At 32.4% G+C, this 17032-nt stretch overlaps 1 protein-coding gene across 2 annotated transcripts in view; it reads right to left on the bottom strand.

The window, feature by feature from the left end:
* Positions 1–10727, bottom strand: part of LOC115889270 (protein CBFA2T3) — a 79914-nt gene extending 69187 nt beyond the window's left edge. For both annotated transcript variants that reach the window (XR_004051408.1, XM_030909213.1), the window contains exon 1: positions 10560–10727. Coding sequence is in view for 1 of the 2 variants with exons in the window: in XM_030909213.1 (XP_030765073.1) it covers positions 10560–10568 (9 nt within the window). In the remaining variant the exon portion in view is untranslated. The remainder of the gene's footprint in view (positions 1–10559) is intronic.
* Positions 10728–17032: the final 6305 nt, after the last annotated feature.

The raw sequence follows: 17032 nt of genomic DNA, 5'->3' as shown, positions 1-17032 counted from the left end.
CTTTACTGAAGATCTGCAAACAGGTCTGACTGTCAGCTAACAATCAGAATTTTCTGTGTGAAAAGGGTACTGTTGGTTGGAAACCAATCAAAAATTTCTGTGCGAACGCGTTTTACCCTATTGCGCATAATTATCTGTTGGAAATATGTTTCTTACAGCTGCGTGAGAACAAACCTATTATGAAAAAAAAATTAGGTATTTTGACCGCCCTGTATCACAAAAGTTAAGATGTTTAAGATATACATTCATATGAAGTTTTTTTTTAAATAAGGTTCTAGAATCACCACGTTAACAATTAGCATGTCATTAAGGAACACCCTGTACATATAGGTATGTATGTGTCAGTCCCGAAATTGATTAATTATTCTTCCATTTTCCCATCTATGGTTATCACCCACGGTCGGTATCTGTAAATTCACCAATTTTCCAAAAAGGTTAAACAGGTAATATCGATATCAGACCCCAATATATTCCCCACTGTGGTCGAACTAAACCACACACCTGCGCTGGGGGAGTTTTTAGGGGGTGGGAGAGGAGAATAACACCCTCTATGTTCAGTCCCCCAACCACAGTCGAAGTCCAGTGGCAGCTCTTAAAGATAAATGGGCCATCATTCGTTTTATTTTTCTCACGGCTAGTGTTGTAAATGGAGAGAACATTCCCATTCGTGACGTGACGAGGGGACGTTCGCGAACATTCGGATCATTGTGCACGAACGTTCCCTTATGAGAACACAAAGGAGACCAAAGAGGGTAAAAATGATTTTTAAATAGTGTAGTTGAAAATTTGAGAAAAAATAATTTTTTGAAAAAACATTTGTCTCTCCGGAAACGTTCTTTCCTAAGAGACATGGCAACACCGTGAGTTTGTCCATTTGGTTTTTAAATGGCACCCTCGGTATATTTTTACTTTATTCGATAGAAAATGACACTCTGAATCAGGGGTGGATGGGGAATTAGAAACCGGCCCGGGAATAACAGGCAACCGGCCCAAATCCACAAAAACAAAATGACCATAACGAAGAAGCATATTTTATTTATTAATATATAAGTAAGGGTGTTTTTCGTTCGCGCGAAAAAAGCTCTTTTGCCTCCGTTTTTTTAAAAAATTGAAATTGTCTTGATCAAATTTTCACATTGATCAATTTTATAGGGTTCTACAGCTTTATTTCTCAGGCTCAGTTTTACAGGGGTCTACTGCTTTATTTCCATTATCGATAACGGTAATTTGATCTTGAATAGGCTACGATTTTGAGAAAAGACTTCCTGATTCATTCATTCAGCTAGCCCAATCCTCTGTGAAATACATTAATTTTAGCTTTTCAGGTATATACTTTCTTACACATTTTACACATTCTGGAAAGAAGTTCTCTCTTTTCTGGTAGAGCAGCAGTCTCGTCGTGTATACGTGTTTTTGCAATAAAACTGCTGAATTTTTTAGGTTATTATATTAGTTCTTATCACTTTTCCTTTATACTTTTCTACATTTAGCATATTGTATGATAATGCCATGACTCAAACGAAAAAAACCTAGACATAGGCAGTGGATATAAATGTGTTCTGAGGTAATGCTATGTTACAGTCCATAATAAGAATATTTGGATTTTCAAGACATATTAATATTTTATTATCTAATCTAGTTTAAACCTTATTTAACTCTTCTCTGCTGTCTCAGTAATTTTTCGTAAATTAATTTTAGCAACATTTTAAACAACAATTTAGACTTGGTTTTTAGTTCTCAAGCATAGAGATAGCCATCACATGTTTTCTCTATCAACCGCAGAGTTCGCGTCAAATTCTTCAATCTTTTTACAAAGGGGAGCTCGAAAAATACTGCACCGAGGCCCCCAGTTGTCAATCTGCGTTACCGTATTCTGAGTATACACTTAGATCGAGACTATTTAAATTTACCTAATGCTATTCATTCTTTTTTCTGCTGCCAGTCAGTCATATTTATTAGTTATTAATAAAAAAATAGTGGTAAAACTATACAGAGTAAATTTTAAATAAGTGCAAAGTTTTTTGTTTAATTTTCAAACTTTAATAACTCGGTTGGACTTATTTGAAACACGGTAAAGAGAATATATTGTATAATATGAAGAAATAATGAGAATATGAGAATAATATTGTAAAGAGAATATATATGTTTCTTTTATTGAGATCTACCAGCCCTGAAAATATTTGCACTTATAAAGTCACCTTGTATAATAAAAATTTTCAGAGCAAACAAACAACAGATGTTTATTAAAATTATAAGTGTCTCAGAGAAAGACATCTTACAATAGTTAATAATTATTTTACAAATTGGTGTGTATGTTTAAAAGCAACTGACGATTATACTGATGCAAATTGATTAGTTAGTTATGGAGTCTCTAAGAATCTTACGTCACTTCAGTTAGAAGATTAACCATTTAAATTTTGCTAATCCAATCTTTTTTTGAGCTCTGATCGGGACCCGCCGGCCCACCGGCCCACCGGGAATTTTCCCGTTTTCTCATATGGCCCATCCACCTCTGCTCTGAAGAGAACGAAATATCATATGTCAACTTTTGACATTTTCGCTTAAAAGCAAATCGTACTTAAAATTTCAATCTAGAGTGCCATGGCTGCATTGAAAACACTAATTTTTAATCAAGGAGCCTTGGAAAAATAGATTTGATCATCTAATGTTTTCCATGTCTTGTCCTGGCCGGTTAAAAGATACCCAAATCGTATTTTTAATCATATTTCAATTCTTTCAAATGGAACAAGGGTGGCTCATTATAGCATATTTCGAAAAAGGTTTTTTTACGAATAATTTGGTACCCCACACTTGGTATTTCACGAGTCAAATTGTCGCTATGGACCGCATGTTACAATTTAAACCATATGCGAAAATATCAAAAGTTGACGTATTATATGTCATTCTATTCAGAGTGTCATTTTCTATGAATAAAGTGAAAAATACCGAAAGTGTCATTTAAAAATCAAAAGTTGTAATCACTTCCGGTAAAACAAGAAGTGACAAAAAACAATTGAATACATCAATCAATCCTAGTTTATGTCATATACTAAAAGTTAATAGAAGTATAATAAAAGTTATAGGATTCTTTGGTTATAGGGGTGAGATGCACCCGGTAAATATAGAGTGTATGCGACTTCTCGCATATGGTACTAGTGACGGTGTTTCTGATGTGTGTGTGATCAATTTTTCTAAAACACACTGAAGCTTAAGACTGGGTGTGCCCACCCTCCTTCAGAACTCACGAGACGCCACTGGTTTTGCGGTAAAATATACAAGCCGCTAAGCCATCACAGACCAAACAGAATTGAAAAACGAAAATTGGTACGCCACTGGCCGCAATATAAAATACACACGTCGCGGACATGCGGGGGCGGTAAAAACAAACGACGATCGGACACATTGCAGGTGGTCGAGCTGACATAACATGATCGTAGGAGACGGTGGAACAATTGGATAAGAATTGAATAACAGAAAACTGTTTTTATTTCAAATACATTAGCCATTATGTTAATTATATTGCATATTGGCAGAACATGTTAACAGATACATTTTGCGGGCCCACAATATACTGACTCTAGCCTGGTAGGGGTCAAGTCGGGCCACAAATATCTTAAACATAAAAATATAAAAAAAAATAAAATAAAAAAAATGTAAATATTTTCTATACAGGGTGTCCCAGAAATAAGTGCAAGTATTTACTTGCTGGTAGTATTGGTAGTATAGTTCCTCCCCAGAAACATGCCTATGAGGTTTTTTTCGCGAAAAAAATAATTGAAAATTAATTTCGAATTTTCAATTTTTTTCGCGAAAAATTATTTTTTTGTAATTTTTTTTTAGTTTTTAGTTAATAAACTTGAAAATTTCTTGATAATATGGCAACATAGGTATTATATTAAATTTACAAGAAAGAAAATCCAGAAAAGATCCAGTGGTTCTCAAAATTTTAGTCAAAAATATTTTTTTTTGTAAATTTTCAAAGTAAAATAACACCGTTGTTTTGGACTTATTTGAAAAACGACAAAGAGAAAATATGTTTCTTTTATCTAGATCTACAACCCCTTAAGATACTTGCACTTATTTCTGGGACACCCTGTATATTACCGTACATGTAGGTCTCAGACGAACTCTTGATCTATTGACTGTTTTCTTGATCTATACATTTTAATGATTCAAAATCGCCAATTTTTATGGACTATGGAAAAAAATTGGCGCCGGGAGGCACGTATAGCCGCCCATACTAAAATATGTTAATAAAAAGTTGGTAGGCAGTTCTTTTAGTTTCAAAGTAAAGGAATTTTTCCAATTTTTTTTTATCTCAAAAACTGCGACTTTGATTTTGATTTTATTACAAATTTTGTTGCAAATATTATTCCTAATGTTAAATTGAAAACCGCGTTTCTGTAAATTTGCAAACTTTTCCGCAAACTGTAATTTTGGAGTTACGATTTTTTTAAATTTTTAACCCCCTCCCATACCCCCTTAACAACCCCCCACCCCCACCAAGAGCTAATGGCCAGATTCTCGGGTGCCACAATATTTTTGTGCCAAATTTGGTTAAAATCGGTTTAGAGGTTTTTGAGTTATCGTGTTACAGACGGACGGACAGACAGACAGACAGACACCATGAAAATATTTTGTATTTAGGTCATTTATGACCCAAATAACTCATTTTGAGTGAAATTAAAAAAACCTTTTTTGCCGATCTTAATAGCCTACCATACCTATTGGTATGGTCGGCTAAAAATATGAATAAATATATACAGTATGTCCCCGGATTATATTTCCAAAAAAAACTTCATAAAAAGTTTTTCTTCTTCTAAAATGGTTAATCCCGTTTATAATTTATAATTTTCAAAAGTTCCATACCGTTGATACCAGTGAAAATTAAAAAAATGAAAATATATTTTTTTTGAAATCCTAAAAATCAAAACGCGTTTCTATGGTAATATAATTTCGTTTTCTTTCTTTGATAGATGTTATATTCAAAGATTGTTATTGATATAATTTTAACTAACGTCATATTTTTTGCTATTTTAAAATGTCACAGAAGCCCAAAATTTATTTAGTCAATGCTACGGAAAATATGATACCAATGTGATGAACAACAGTGAACTTGAACAACAGCAAAAATATGACGTTGATCAAAATTAATAATAACCATCTATCAAACAATGAAATCCAAATTATATTACCATAGAAACGCCATTTGATTTTTAGGACTTCAAAAAATTCAACTATATTTTCATGTTTTTTTTTAATTATCTCTAAAACGGTATGGAAATTTGGAAAAGTATAAACGGGATTAACCATTTCAGAACAAGCAATTTTTATATGAAGAATACATTTTTCTCAAAATGTCTCAAAATGTATTTGAAATGTATATGTATGGAAATAAATCGCAAAATTGCCTACTTGGCTTTTATAAGTATCCTAATAGCAGACACATTTGTAAAAAAAACGTTTTTTTTACTCTTTGGGGGTACTCAGTCCCTTGGGTGCACCACTAGCTAAACCCGGCCATTAAAAAAATACATTATTCTAATCACGTTCTTATTAATTCGTACAGAATCGTTATTGAAACGTTTGGCGCGGTTATTTTGCATAATAGTTACCGTACTTTTGTGACGTCACTATTCTAGTCACGCTGACGTCATAAAACAAAAATCAACGACCATTGGGACGAGAAAAACGTGACGGTCATTTCGACCGGCAATTATTAGCACCGGTCGCCTACGATTTTGGCGACATGGCGCTGCGCTACAGGGCAGTCTTTTTTCCTTTAATTTCTAACACATTTACAGTATATCATGACAACAGAATATTTTTTTTATTATTATTGACATTTTGAGAAAAATTCTTTATAAAAATGTTTGCTTGTTCTAAAATGGTTAATCCCATTTATATTTTTCCAAATTTCCATACCGTTTTAGAGAAAATTAAGAAAAAACATGAAAATATAGTTGAATTTTTTGCTAAAATCAAAAGGCCTTTTTTGATTTTTAATTCAACTATATTTTCATGTTTTTTTTAATATTCTCGAAAACGATATGGAAATTCTGAAAAGTATGAAAGGGATTTTAGAACAAGCAAAATTTTTTATAAAGAATGCATTTTTTCTTAAAATGTCAACAATAAAAAAGTGTTTCCTCTTGTAAAAACAATTCGAAAACATACTGTGGAAAATTTTATAAACTTTTTTTATAAGGGACTTAAATGCTCCGTTTTATAAAAAAAAATGCGTTTGGAACTCTTAATTTTCAACGAGGTCTTATTGTTGCACAAAAAGCAAGACCAAGACACCAGTGAACTTTCGCAATACAAAGACCAAGACGCAACATTAAACACTCTTGGGCACTTTTTTTCATGTTTTTTAAATACATCTAGTTTTTCATTGACAGTGATTCTTTAGCCTTATACATATATAATTTTTTTTAGTTGTTTCTTGGGTCTGGAGGCTATGGTTAGATTAAAACCACATTAAAACAATAATTTTTCGACGACGTTTCGCATTTATTGTGTCATGCTTCTTCAGGATTTTTTTTTGTCTTTCCTATGTCTTGCAGTGTTTAATACCGTTTCTTTACTGAGACTAATTTTTCATAGATAATTCTTAAAAATAAATAACAACCTTTTTATGTATTTACCCCTCCCCCTTATAATAGAGGGTGGTCCGAACTGTATTCCGGAAACTTCAGCAGCATATTCTGCTGATAAAAATAAGTAAAAATAAGATCATATAAATTTATATTCTAAAATGGCTTAGTTTCGGAGATACAGAGAATACAATATGTAGAAGTTTTATTTATATTTCGATTTTTTCCAAATAATTCTGAAGTAACGTCAATATTTGGATGAAAATTGGTATCTGGGAGAATTTTAACATGAGAAATTTGACTTTCATGTATGACTCTTACTTACTTCAACAACAAACAACGCTTTATTGTACAAAAAGCCAAAACAGCTTCATCGACAAAGCACTCACAAACAACAAAATCACAAAAAAATACAAACAACAAAAAATACACAATACAAATAATACAATTCAAAAAAAAATTTAAGTCTTTAAAATTACAAAAAGAATATACATGGACAATTATAGAACAGTACGCAGTAAATAGATATAATTTTAGAGTTATAAAATATTAAATACTTGACCTTTGACCAGTGTGTGAGATGATCAAAATTTTAAAATTCAAAATTGTTTATAATTAAACATCAACAAAAAAGTCGTTTACCGCATATAGGGCTCTCTCCAGTAAGTATGATTTTAGAGCTTTGCGAAATGCGGGAAAGAATGAAAGCGACTTGATATTCAAAGGCAGATGATTGTACATTTTTTTGGCATTGTACAGTATTGAACCTTTAACTAGTTCTGAGCTCGGGTTGGCAGATAAAGATCGTGCTCTGCATTCCTAAGTGGATAGTTATGAGATGGCCTGTCGGAAATAGCAGATATGTGCTTGCGGATTAAGCAAACGGATTCAAAAATGAATAAAGAAGGAAGAGTCAGTATTTTCAAATTTTTAAAGAAATTCTGGCAGTGAGTTCTACTGTTCAGTCCCAATAAATATCGAACTGCTCTCTTTTGAAGTCTGAAAACACGATCAAATTTTGTTGCGCAGCAAGTACCCCAGAATGGAAGGGCATACCGAAGATGTGACTAAAAAAAGGCATAATAGGCTATTCTAGAGGTTGAGAAGTTAAGTTCCTTAGAAACTGATCTAGTTTCTTTGATAGAGCTTCGATGTGAAAGTCCCATTTTAACGAGTTGTCTACAACAAGTCCTAAGAATTTCACAGAGTCCACGACGAGTCCTTCTTCTGATGGTTCGCCCAAAAACCGACATTCCGCCGAACAATTCATCAACACATTGACGCATCAAATTGACAAACTGCATAAGCGCATAGTGAGTTTGGGAATTTAGTCACGGCGCGCGGCCCTTGTGTTTTTTTTTAATCATTCAAAGAAATAAATATGATATAAAAAGTTATTTATTTGTTTAAAATTGCCATTTTAGTTTATCGCAAATAGTGTTTTTACGACTTGCGCATACAATTTAAAAGAAAGTAATGCTGATTGAGTATACAAGGTGGTCGGAATTGTATACGGAAATTTTGGCTGCATATCCTACCGATTAAAATAGGCAAAACAGTTCGGAGTACAAGATGTAGAAGTTTCAATATTATTTTGTATATATTTTTATAATTTTTATATAATATTTTATTTTTTTTATATTTAAATAATTTCTGAACTAACGTCGATCTTTGGATGCAAATTAGTGTCCGTGTTTTTTACATGATAAATTGGTTTTGTTTTTGATGACAATATGACTCCTACTTTGTAGGGGGCGCCAGATACATATATTTTTCACCTAGTTTGAAGAGTAATAACTTTTAGTCTGTACCTAAATAGAACTACTGAGTGAAAATTATAAAATAAATAGATATCCGCCATTTTTTACGTAAAAAACGTCTCTTGGTAAAAATCGCTGCGACCTTCCGTTCCCAAGATTTTTGGATTGTCAATACATGTCATTCTTGACAAAAAATAAACATGTTGATTAGATAGTTATTATTTGACAGAAATGATAAATCTGTGAACTTTTTATTTTTTTTTAAATTAATCATTTCTAGAAAAAATAATGATTAATAGACACAGATATACAGACGAAAAGGGCAACGGCCCAGCTACGTCGAAACACCGGTTCCCATTAGAACACCGAAGTTAAGCGACGTAAGGCGATGCTAGTGGATGGACGGGTGACCGGTTCGAAACTTTGCATCGTGCTGTTGTCCAAAAAGGGAAAAGTGTAAAATCTATTGATACGCACTGCTCATTCACGCCGGTTCAAGGCCGGATGAGATCGGATATCTCGTGAGTAAGAGTTAATTTAGACACTTCCTAAGTCGGTAGGCCATTGACCATGATATGGCCGAGGACCGCGATTCGGATTCCGCGTAAACAAGTAGGTCCCGTCCAGTTTAGCCATTGCAGCAGAAAGGAGACGTTAACTTGAACCTCACTCATATACAGACGAAAAGATACCTATTACTCTTCTCAAATATATATATGTGGCGCCTCCTACAAGTAGGAATCATATTGACATCTAAATCAAATTTCTCATGTAAAAAAACTAGGGACTAATTTTATACTTTAGATTATTTATTTATATTTTATAAATGTTTGGAAAAAAACAAAATAAAGATTAAATTTCTACACCCTCTATACTGTATCTCCAAAACGACCATTTTAGGACATGAATTTATACGAACTTTTTTACCTATTTTTATCTGCGAAATAGTCTGCCGAAGTTTCCCGAATACAGTTCGGACCACTCTGTATATCTAATGAAAAATAAAAAATTTGCTGAAACAAATATTGCTTCTTTCTTTAAAGTTTCACTTGCATTAAATTACTTGAAAATGATCTATTCAGGGTGTCCCAGAAATAAGTGCAAGTATTTTACGTGGTGGTAGATCTCAATAAAAGAAACATATTATTTTCTCTTTATCGTTTTTCAAATAAGTCCAAAATAACGGAGTTATTACTTTGAAAATTTCCAAAAAAAAATGATTTTTTGTTAAAATTTTAAGAACCACTGGATCTTTTCTGGATTTTCTTTCTTGTAAATTTAATATAATACCTATGTTGCCATATTATCAAAAAATTATATTTTTTAACTAAAAACTAAAAAAAATTCAAAAAAATTTTTCAAAAAATTTGGAATTTTCAAAAAAAAGTGTTGGAATTCAACCATATTTTCATGTTTTCTTTTAATTTTCTCTCAAACGGTATGGAAATTTGGAAAAGTATAAACGGGATTAACCATTTTAGAACAAACAAAAACTTAAGAATGCCATTTTCTCAAAATGTTAACAACAAAAAAGTTTTTCCTCTTGTAAAGGGAATAATTAATTAGAGAGAGAGAGAGAGAGAGAGAGGGGGGGGGGTATTTATTTTGTATTCATTAATTAAATATTAGGATTTATACAAAATTTTATGTATATTTAGGACATATTTGGTAAATGAGTCACAGTCATTATCATGACCGAAATGAGACGCGTGATCTGTAAAATCTCTATCAAACTCGCCTACATAACTGAGGAAAAATAAGCAACACTGACCAGACCATGTCGCTATAGGATGAAAAAGATTTCGCAACTCGCAACATGTTCCAGATTGCGACCATTGTTTATTGTGAGTTACGCAAGGTAAAACAGTGACGTCAGTGACGTACAAGCGTAATATAGGGTGTTTGAAACGTCTGTGCCGAGCACTAGTTTAAACTTCCTCTGTCACAAGAACAACTTCACGATAAATATTTCATCGAACTTAAAAATGTCTAAATTGTAATAATTTAGAGTTAAAAATAGTGTGTCTTGTTTGTAATAATATAATGTGTGTTCTTAGAGTTAAATAAAGTCTTCGAAAATAAATGAAATCATGTGACCTGTTTAATAATGTCTCAAATATTTTTTTTTATTTAATAATATAAAAAAACGTGTGTACGTTTATAAAAAAAATATCGTGCACGTACATATATATAAAGCACTTACCTTTCTCATTGTTACCGGTTAGAAAAAATGCTAAAATACAGGATGGTTTACGGATATAGACCCATATTCTCGTGCGTATTATCAAATAATGAATGAAAACAGTAGGTTTGTTTCGAAAATCGAGAGACGTTATTAATAGGACGACGTGCAAGCGTCTCACGAAGCGTCCCGACGTCAACTGAGCGCCGAGCTTAGCGTCTGGATGGCGTATGGCGTATTCCCTACCCTTTATCAAAGCAACAGTGTTTTTTCTACCACTGTTGATGTGTATTTTCCCACGTTCGTGGTGGTAATTGCTGAGAGAAAATAGCAAAAATCTGTATACAAGGTGCTAGAAATTCGGGGCACGAACATTTGGTATCTCGGAAACCGTAATAGATACGAAGATGGTTAAATTAGGGCAAAGTTCCTCCTTGGGATGTTTACGAAGATGCCATCAAAAAAGTTTTAAACATTTCAAGGATTGCTGAGTTTTTTGGAGAAAATGTTTTTCTTTTTGAAAATCAATTTTATTTTTTCCTGTCGTTACTTTTTAGAAAATCGAAAAACTAATTACACATTCTCATAGCCACTTTATTAGGGCTATCTGACAGTATTTTTTGACAATTTTAAAATAAGCTGATAATTTGTGAGATACAGAGGCCAAATTATTTTTTTTAAATACGGACCTGCATTTTTTATTTCAGGTTTTGAAAGAAATCGGTCTCATGAGGCCAATGATATGCCACACTTTATATTTTGTTTTTGTTTTAGGTACCTTAACAATAACAAAACTATTTAATTATTATTTAAAATAATTTCAAGTCCGACTCTGGTTTTTTTTAAATTATTTAATCTGATTATATTTATCGCAACAATATTGATCAGCGCTAATTATTAACATTGAATAAGGAAAATCGAGCGAATTGAAATATTCAAATAAATAATATCCAGGTCAGCAATTTAAAGATATTATTTTTAACTTTTTTTATTGTAAATTTGAAATATCAGTGTACGATTTAATAATATGCATAATGGTGCGTACATATCGGCTGCGCCGCTCCGCGTCGCACCGCGCATAACATTTTTTAACATGTACTTTTGAAGCGGCGCGGCGCGGCGCAGCTGGTATGAACGCACCTTAATATTAATGTAGTTATTATAAATAAATCAACTTCTACAAACTAGTTTCTAATGCTCTACATGTTCGAAAGGGTTACCACCCTCCATAATGCACAAATTTATTTTTCGTTCAATTTTATTTATAGCTCTATGAACATATCTTCTTCTTATACTTCCTAATGCATTTTGTACTCTTTATTATAAATGATGTTGAAATATATTGATTTCACTTTTACAAATGACGTAAAATTATGGTCATTATACTACTCTACCATTTCCAATCCATCTCCCGGGGAAACGATTTGATTGTTTATATTATATTATATTCATATTATTTATTTTATATTATTTTATTGCATTTCCGTATTCCGATTTTCCGTATTCAATGTTTTACCCGACGTCATTGTTAAATTTGAAAGCTTATCAAAATTGTAACGATAAATAGATTAAATATTAATAAAAAACAGAGCCGGGCTTGAAATTAATTTAAATGGCTTTTTTGATGGCATCTTGGTGAACATCCTAAAGCGCAACTTTGCCCCAATTTAACCATGTTCATATCTATTATAGTTATTATTATACCAATGCTCGTACCTTGAATTTGTAGCACCCTGTATAAAAAATAAAGTAGTTAGTAGTACATATTACATGGTTTGATAAATTGATAATTGATGCAAGTAAGCAAAGGTAGCTTTTTCTATATTTTGTTGTCAGCACTAGCCTAATATCCATGTTAGTATATGTTTAATCCTGAGGTTTAATCTGTCCATATTGTACGATTGACTTAATATACGGTAAATGTAATAAGGTTTCTCTTATGTTAATAAATACCGGTATTTTAACTGGTAATATATACAATATGATCGGAAAAAAACGGCGTCAACGATGTCTATGAAATAAAGATTGCTTTAATTTTATTTGTGAAATTATATAGGGAATAGAGATTGTCATCCATGTTCATTTCCAAGCCAACTGGACGCCTTTTTTTCGATCATACTGTATATATACTGGTAATATGATCAAAAAACGGCGTCAGAGATAGCTATGAAATGAAGATCCTCCTACTCTGGGCGCCCGCCCACAAAGGGATAGAAGGCAAACGATCTACCTAGAAAAGGAGCGAAGACTCCACTGACTGGCTAAGAACCATTCTGCTTTCCAAGCGGAAACCAGCTTAAAGCGGAACTGAAGAACCTGGAGGACTCCATCCGTAACATGGAATGGGAGGCCTCCTACGGTCTAAAGCTTGATTTTCATGCATCCGTTGTCCGACGATACGATGATACGATATTAATTTTATTGATTGAATTTAAAGGCTTCGATTGGTTAACCGTTTCTAACCAATCGAAGTCTTTAAATTCAACCAATAAAATTAATATCGTATCAACGTCTCGTCGGATAACGGATGCATGAAAATCAAGCTTTAGACACTCGAAAAAGTTCCCCAAAACTTACAACCGGGAAAAATCAAAGATTTTCTTTGATTTAAGTAGAAACTAAAAACAATCTTCGGATTATCATGGAGTTTCTAACAGGACACTGTCTCTTCACTCTTCAACCTCAACGAACACCTCTCACTGGACTAAGAGTGTCGGGGGCCCGGAGCGGCGAAGCTAAATGTGGCCCCCGGTCTGTTTAGATAATGATATGCTTCTAATGCACATTTTGTAAAAATTGAATGACGTATGTATAATGGTTGACAAAATTCAAGTATTTATACAGAGTGTCCCAGGCTGAGCCTGCGTTAGAAGTTTCTAGAGAACTACAATATCTAGATACGAGATTTTGTGCATATCATTATTTCACAATGAGATCTATCGATTAAAAATATTTTCAATATGGCGGCACTTTCGGAAGTACCGAAAGTTGACAGCAACTTTCTTATTTTAAATGGGTGACCCCATTTTTTATTACATACTTAAATTCTCTGTAAAATTTTATGAATTTTGATATTAAATCCTCTATACCACCTAACGTTAACCGTTTTTGAGAAAAAAAAATATTCATAATTTTTGGAGGAAAAAAACTGCCTGTCAAAAATATGTATGTAGCCTAAACCATAAAATAATTAACTAGAAAGAAGTGTCAACTCTGTGTTAAATCTTGGAAACACGATACGCCACCGAAAGCCTTCGTTGTCGTCTGGAGAACTAATTTTCCAATTGACAGGTTGACATGATAAGGACATGATGGCTTAATTTTCATTTCCCTTTCCGGTTATTCAATGGCGGGCCCTCTTTCAGTTCAAATGTATTTTGTATTTTTTCTTTTCATAAATAAAACCAAAAAATAATTTATTCACATATATTTATTTGAAATATGGAACAACGTGACTAAATAAATATAAAAATATAGAGGATTGTATTGTTTCAATACCAATTAGTTAATTATATGCACTTTTAACGTAAATTAGTTAAGGTATAAGCATGACTTACAGTAACTTGTAAATAAACACACGTATTCGCAGACTTCAAGGACAGAAAACGGACACAGGAACATGAAAACTGGAGCCTTACAAGCGAGCCATACAAAAACCTGAAAACAGAAAAACAATTTTTTTATACTAAAATTAACAATGTAAAAATATCAATAGGTATAAAATATAAATATACTGTTTAAAAAAGCGTCCATTATTCCCAAAGAGACCTGGCTTATAAATCAAAAAGAAGCAAAAAGAGACTTTTAGTCGAATAACATAATCAGATTCATCAGTCCGATTTATTGCATTATTGACAATAAATCGCACATACTGGAGATAACTAATGTTGGCTATAGTTAAAAACGATCTTACCTTGCTGTAAATTGTTTCCATTTTCAAAAAAATCGCCGATCAAAGAGATTATAACACCATTTTCTTGCATCTAAAAAATGTAAAAACTGTGTTTATTTACTACCTATTTTTCATATACATGGGACATACCTACTACTGCAGAAACGTCATTTTCTCCAGGATTCTTCATGTAATATATATTTTATATACTTTATTACCTTTATATTTATAAATTTCAGCCGAAATATTAAATTGAACTTCCAAAACGAAACTAAACGGAATGAATTAAAATGGCGTCGAATATTTTCTAATTTGTTCTAGAACAAATCTGAAGTTGTCTCTGAAACTGAAATCTGTCAATTTTAAACACTGTGAAGTTAGACAATAGTTAGACAGAAACATTGCTGTCCTTGTCTCGGCGGCCATACTTGTCGTGAGGAGAATGACAGGAATGACACTAATGACTGTTTCCAATTTTTCTATTTCACTGTCACCCCCCTGGCCTAAACGTCAAATTTAGTGATTGCCACAGCCACTGTACCATAAAGAGAAGACATGTGGCTATCTACGTCAAAAATTAAATTGTCCGAATGTCATACAATAATGGCCGCAGCTGTCATGGAATTGAGCGATTAAACAATTATCAAATGGAAATCAACTTTTTTTATTTCACTCGTGAAAAGGCTTTCGATACTGTCGTTTTTAAAATTTGTTACTTTTTGACTCTACACGTTCCTGTACCTAAAATAAATCGTTTTTAAGTTATATAAGATTTAGCTTTAAAGCGTATATTTTTCTTGATTTTTTACCAGTAGTCTATATGACAGTATATTATCATTTCCTAGATCATCATTTCCTAGCTTTGCGCTGTTTTTTTTTCGATCGTACGGTATATTATTAAAATATCAACTATTAGATTGACTCTAAAGAACGAAAATATGGAGATATATTTATATAAATACACTTTTTAAACTTTTAAGCAGGCAGTAGTTATAATATAGGAAATTCAAATAATTCATTTTCTGACAGATGGAAATAAATTGTCTGACTGTTTGGCACTTAATGTCAAAGGAAGCTAGATAAAATCAAGAAAAATATACGTTTTCAAACTAAATCTTAAATAACTTAAAAACGATTTATTTTAGGTATAGGAATATGTCTAATTAAAATTTATGATAATTTTTTAATCGCTCAATTCCATGACAGCTACCGCCATTATTATATGACATTTGAATAATTTAATTTTTGAAATAGATAGCCCTTGAGATAGCCACATGTCTTTTCTTTATGTCACAGGGGCTGTGATAATCACTATATTTAACTTTTAGGCTGTACAAATTTTTATGACAGGTAGTTTTTTTCGTCCAAAAATTTTAAATATTTTTTTCTTTAAAATGCTTCCAGGGAAATACCGCGACAAAATATCGCGATTTTGTAAGTCCCCCAAGATCCGAGGGGCCCCTTCGCTGTCTCAGGCCCGTGGCCCCCGTTATACTAAAGACTTCACTGCTCATCATCAGCAATGAAGCTAGAACCCAAGTTATGGTGTGCATTGGTTGTAAATTAAAATGTTTATTCAGTAAAAATAAATAATGAAACCATTGAAAAATAACTTAAAATCTAAAATAACTAAATTCAGTCTCAAAATATATAAAAAATAATAATTATTCGATATTTTAATCAAAGAAAATTACCCCTTGATTTAATTTCCTAAATAGAAAATGCCATTGACAATTACTGGGACCTGATTGATAATTAAGTAAATATCTGCCATTCCATTTATACTGTTTATAGTTGGCGTATACATATGGTTTGCATACTTCACCTACAAACTGCTTTATAACTACTGAACATATTGGCCTTGTTTGCCAGTTGAATAAAATATGACTTATTAAGATTCAGAGGCCCCCTAAAAGACGGGGCCCGGGGCGGACCGCCCCTTCCGCCCAACCCTTAGTCCGCCACTGCTCTCACCTTGGCGAATATCTCCATCAAAAATAAAGCTGTATTAATATAAATAATGTTTAAATTCCCTGCTGTCTTAACATATTCCACAGGGTGTTTTAAACTTTCACTAAAATATCTACATTTTGTTTTCCCGCGTATAATTGACTCACTTGATTTCATTTTTAGTTTAGAAAGAAATACTAAAATGTCAAGTAATTTAGCTACATAGTGCTTAAAAAATCATCAAAATCGGGCCACCAGAACAAAATACAGGGTCCGACAATAGAGCGTCGGGCATCTGTAGCTCTAATAATAAAAAACTTAAGAATTTTGTGTAGGTGCAAATATAAAGTATGTTCTACGATGTACATATTCCAGAAAAATATTTTAACTGCTATAGGGTGGCTCAAAAAAGTGTGAGTGAATTTTTTTAAATGGAACACCCTGTATATTATTCCATTTTTGGCTTGCTTTCAGATCACTTTACATAATCCTAAGATATTAGTAAATATATTTCGATAGTTTCAGAGATATTAATAAATAAATAAAAAAAAAATATTTTACGACCTTTCTTAAAAAAATTATTAAGAATACAAGACCTAACCTATAACCTAAACAAAACTATATTAAATATTTACTTTAGATGGTCTGTACT

Source organism: Sitophilus oryzae, unplaced genomic scaffold (genome assembly GCF_002938485.1).
Source record: "Sitophilus oryzae breed Bouriz unplaced genomic scaffold, Soryzae_2.0 scaffold_813_pilon_pilon, whole genome shotgun sequence".
Lineage (NCBI taxonomy): Eukaryota > Metazoa > Arthropoda > Insecta > Coleoptera > Curculionidae > Sitophilus > Sitophilus oryzae.
Note: the sequence above shows the minus strand (reverse complement) of the source record. Positions and strands in the feature narration are given on the sequence as shown.